Source organism: Syzygium oleosum, unplaced genomic scaffold, assembly GCF_021117445.2.
Source record: "Syzygium oleosum isolate NSW1041296 unplaced genomic scaffold, Sole_v2.1 Sole_v2.19, whole genome shotgun sequence".
Lineage (NCBI taxonomy): Eukaryota > Viridiplantae > Streptophyta > Magnoliopsida > Myrtales > Myrtaceae > Syzygium > Syzygium oleosum.
The window spans coordinates 6742282-6746854 of NW_026607503.1; the positions used below are offsets into that span (position 1 = coordinate 6742282).

Below are 4573 nucleotides of genomic sequence, written 5' to 3' on the forward strand. Positions count from 1 at the left end.
TTGTATGGTTTTTGCGGTTTAATATCACGACGAAAAAATCACACCACAAATCTTAAATCTTATCTATAAATACGATCGAGTAGCAAATCTTTCAATTGTTGAATCAAACCCTAAATCTTCGTCAAAAAGCGAAATGGGCCCTTAAACCTTTTAATTAATTTAATTGAGTCCCAAACCTTTATTGAAAAATATAATTAAGTCCCCATGTTTATAGTGCAATTAAGGACGCCACCTAGGTAGCTTTTTCTTCTCAATAATCTTGAAAATAGTTGGAAGGAATAATGATCATCTTCGTTGCTAAGAAGAAGGAAATGCTGGTTACGCTTAAATAAAAGAGATTTGCGACCTCTTGACACCGGAATTTCTCTCAATTAGTCTAAAATTAGAGATTAACAGAATCACTAAATAATTTTTTTCTTCCAAAATTATAGATTATGTTGGCTTTTGTTTTTGAAATAACCGATTTTATCTATAATCATCCAAACGGGTTGTCCATGTGAAAACTATTTCTAGGCTTTAAAAACAAAAACATTTATGTAAACCTAACCAAACGGCCTCCAAACTGGTGTAGGAGAGAGAGGGGGGAACATAAAGAAAATGTTGGTTATTGATGGGTATTTGACTAACTTAAAGAGAAAAAGGTGTGATTTAGTTAAAATAGGTATGGACGAAGTTTCACCCTTTCATTTTTACCTCTAAATTATAATTTATTAGCTTTTCCATTCCCTGCCATCATACTTTGCAAGATCTTTAATGCTCGAAAAATCGCGTGTTCCATCCAAAATTGACATTGATAAGTACTATGATAGTTCAAGTGCATTCCAAAGATGACGTGGCCATTGACCATTGGAATAGATATCTCATTCGTAGTCAAAATCTTGGATAAAATAGGGTTAATATTACAAAAAATCTAAACCGATACACCCGTACCACCTATACTTTAAACTAATTTATGTGTGACAAAAACTCTCGAATTGGTACTTCGGTGCCGCATTTACCCCAAACCGGTGTATTCGTAATTTGTGATATCCATGCCACAGGTGTACAAGTTTGAGATTTTTTATGACTCAAAAATTAGTTTGGAATCAACGTAGCACATATGTACCATTTTGAAGTTTTTTATGGTATTAGCCCGACAAAATAAGATACCAATCAATTGATGTAGGTGGAACGGTTTTATAGATTACAGGGCTAATTAAAGTCAAGATTAATGCTTTAACATTAATGAAGCAGGTCCAGCGTCACTATTCAAGGCCAAAAAGAGCATTAACGTGTGCCAAAAATGAAGTGGGGGTTGCTGCTTGTCTAGAGGGGACAATGTGCATATCCCATTGCCCATTGTGGCTCAAACGGAATCCGAAGTGGAGCACTCAGTCGAGCCATGTGACAAGGAAAATGTCGGTATCTAAAAGCACAAGTGGGAATGGACGCTTCGTGCTCCATCGTTCGAAATTAGTATTCCAAAAACATTAGCAGATTAAGGTGGACCTCTTCCGATTTCGTTGGTAAATTTCTATTATAATGGACAAAAAAGTTATGACCAATAACTCGAACATCAGGTAACCTATTAGTAAATTACCGACGCCATCAGGAAGTTGCTAACTTAATTTCATATGAAACAGTGTACTACCAACTCCTCTGAAATTTTATCGATGTTTTAAGTAAATTAACGACGCTATAATCAATTTACCAACATTCCAAGAAATTAGTAACTTGTCAACTTCTTTGCATTATTAGAAGTGTAGTTAGTAAAATACCAGCCCTACACGATATAAACCAACATTCCAACAAAATGAGTTACCAACTCCTTTCAACAAAATGACTAGCTTCATGCCTAAACAATAGTTTACCAACTCCTATGAAAAATTAGTCAACCAAAAAAGAATTCATTATCAACAATAAGCTATATGTTAACGTTTTTTCGCCGATGATGAAAACATATTTTGGTCCATTCGGTTTTTGTAAGCAATACAAACAATCACTTTAAAGAAAATATTTTCCAAATCATTAATCAGCATTTCTATGTAATTGCCAATGATAAGTAGAAGAAGCGCCTCTAATAATGTCTCCAAATTGAACGCCTCTTAAACAAGAGATGTAGGAACAACATTTTTCGCCTATCTGTTGACAAGACAAGATTTTTCTCATAATACATAACAAGGAAATCGTTGTATGTTATTAGACAAATAAGTTCATCAAATTTGTCGACGGCGAAAGACTTTCTAAACCACAACTTACATGCTGCAATACTTCAGTAAAAAGCAGCTAGCCGGCTAAGGACTTCAAAGGTTCAGTTCCCACCACTGCCAAAGAGGTAATTGAGTGATGAACTGCCACCAGGAGCAGAGTGAACCTTGGTTGACGGCCGATCCTGCACCAACACGTACAAACCTTCTCAACAATATAGTGACAGAACAAGTTGTATAGATTAGCCATAGCTTGCCGACTAGGACATGTGTGAGTGAAGCGCGACTGCTTGAAAATATCCTGGTTAATTTGCCATGTTATGATGTAGCACTCTTCACAATGGTCTCATTTTACAGGAAGGAAACAAAACAAGAAGAAATTAAAGAAGCACAACTGCATGAGGCAGGGCCATTGGATCTGCAATAAATTAAGTCTCACCGGTGCACTTAGTATTGCAGATTACTGCTTTTTACTACATTCACCATGTTACTTTAGATTTTTCCTAAAGGTTGATCTTGTGCACAAATATCTTTTGGCTTCAACTATTATTGTCAGCACATACCTGCTTTCACTTTGGCTATCCGCTTTTGATTTTCAATCTATTCAGAGATAACAGGATGCATATTCATCATCTACTCTAGGACAATAGAAGTTCTAAACCCCCAGAGTCTTGAAAATTTTCAGCAGGTGAAAATATCAAGCTAATCCTGCTCATGAGTTCCTTACAGTCCTGTGTTAAAATCTAAGCCATCTTCAGGTTTAGCACAGCAAGAACTTACAGTGATGAAGTTGCCACAGTTCTGTCCATCAGCGCGAAAGTAGTTGTTGGTCACGTTCCCTGGGTTGCCTGCAGGAGTGCTGCCAGCAACTGCTTGAGGAGGAGAGCAGCCAGCAACTGCTTGAGGAGCTGGAGTTGGACCGTTCTCTGGTGGTGGGTTGCTGCTCACAGCGTTTCCCTCGCTTTTGGCAGGTTTTTGGGGATTATTGTTGGCAGGCTCACCGCTTCCAAATAGGTAGCCCAAAGAACTCTGACCGCCGCCGCTGCTAACTCCACGACCCATCCTGTTCACTTGTTCTTTTCCTGCCAATATAAACAGTTCAGATCTTTTCGACCAATTTCAGTGCAAAATGAATGAATGTACCAATGGGAAAGGGATAGAGAAAGAGGGAAAAACTGAATATTAAGCAAGCCTTGAGAGGACTTAGTTGATACATGAAACTTAGACCGCATAATGAATTGGGCAGACAGATGTGGTTCATAAGATAAGGTACAATGCTGAGCACAAGAAAGATGGCAGATTTACAACTAACAGATATGAATGAGTGATTAATTATAACATACTTGTGTAAAAGAAAAGAAAGAAAAATAGAAAATGGAAAGACTGATATCAGCATTTGATTTAACTGTCTAATTGCCAAACAGAAAGTAAATACATGCAGAATTCGGCACCTGTTTCAGTGGTCTTGGATTAACCACCTACATCTTGGACAGTGGCATTTTGAAAGGCTCGCATTTTTTGTGCAGATCAACCATTATTATTGGGTGCGAGATTACTTAACCCAGCAAGATCAAACTTCAAACGCCGTTTCAAACATGCTCTTTGGTTTAGAGAATAAAATCATTGGAAAAGAAACCATGTAGACAACATTTGCAGTTTCCACTAGAGAAACGAAGAAGGAAAAGAAAAATAATCATAGATGCACTACCCAATCCGCAAATCATACAAGGAAGAACCTGAAGCTTTCTCATGAATAACCAAACTGATTAAGTCAAGACCATATCCGATCACAGCACAACAATCTTGCAGCTCCATTAGCCCAGAAAAAACAGCAGATATAGCATAAGTAACTCTGATTTAGGTAATTTACAGCCAAGAAAACCATAAGAACAGGATCGAACTCGTCCTACATGAAATGATTTCTTCAATCTCACAGCCCCTTCACCAATTTCACCTAGCAATTATCCATTCACTCGCCATTGTTGTAATGCTAATGTACCATAACCCTGCGCCTCTCTAGGCTGATGCTAACCCTACTCGTTTTTTTCTTCTTTCAATGAAACCCAATTCAAGCCACACCATATAAACTTCTTCCAAACGACAATGCAATCGAAAAACGTAAGTAATCGGACAAGGTGATGCAAGAACCTAAACCCAGAAAGGGTTTCAAGAACAAGCGGTTTTCTGATGCGAAACGACGTTCAGAAACACAAGAACCTGAACCCAGAATGTGCATTACCTTGTTTTGGAAGAAGAATTCTAGATCTGGCGTGCGCAGTGGAGAGAAAAGGGTTGGAGATAAGTCCAGGCAACCAAAAGACCTTTATATATATATATGCAAGATTTTAAAATTCGAAATTATGAAAGATCCATAAAAAGAGGAAAAG

The 4573-nt window shown here is 37.6% G+C and overlaps 1 protein-coding gene across 3 annotated transcripts; it reads right to left on the minus strand.

Annotated features, from left to right (window-relative positions):
• Nucleotides 1-2038: 2038 nt before the first annotated feature.
• Nucleotides 2039-4573, minus strand: LOC115674081 (protein SPIRAL1-like 1). Of its 3 annotated transcripts, none has more exons than XM_056319848.1 (3): nt 4426-4573; nt 2967-3262; nt 2039-2371 (listed from the first exon to the last, which is right to left on the minus strand). In XM_056319848.1, the coding sequence occupies exons 2-3, from the start codon at nt 3246-3248 to the stop codon at nt 2291-2293; spliced, it is 363 nt and encodes a 120-aa protein (XP_056175823.1). In that variant the 5' UTR covers nt 3249-3262; nt 4426-4573; the 3' UTR covers nt 2039-2290. The 3 variants fall into 3 exon arrangements, with proteins under 3 accessions (XP_056175823.1, XP_030452268.1, XP_030452269.1); XM_030596408.2 differs by having other exon boundaries at nt 2967-3268; nt 4426-4541; XM_030596409.2 differs by lacking the exon at nt 4426-4573 and adding an exon at nt 4097-4114 and having other exon boundaries at nt 2967-3268.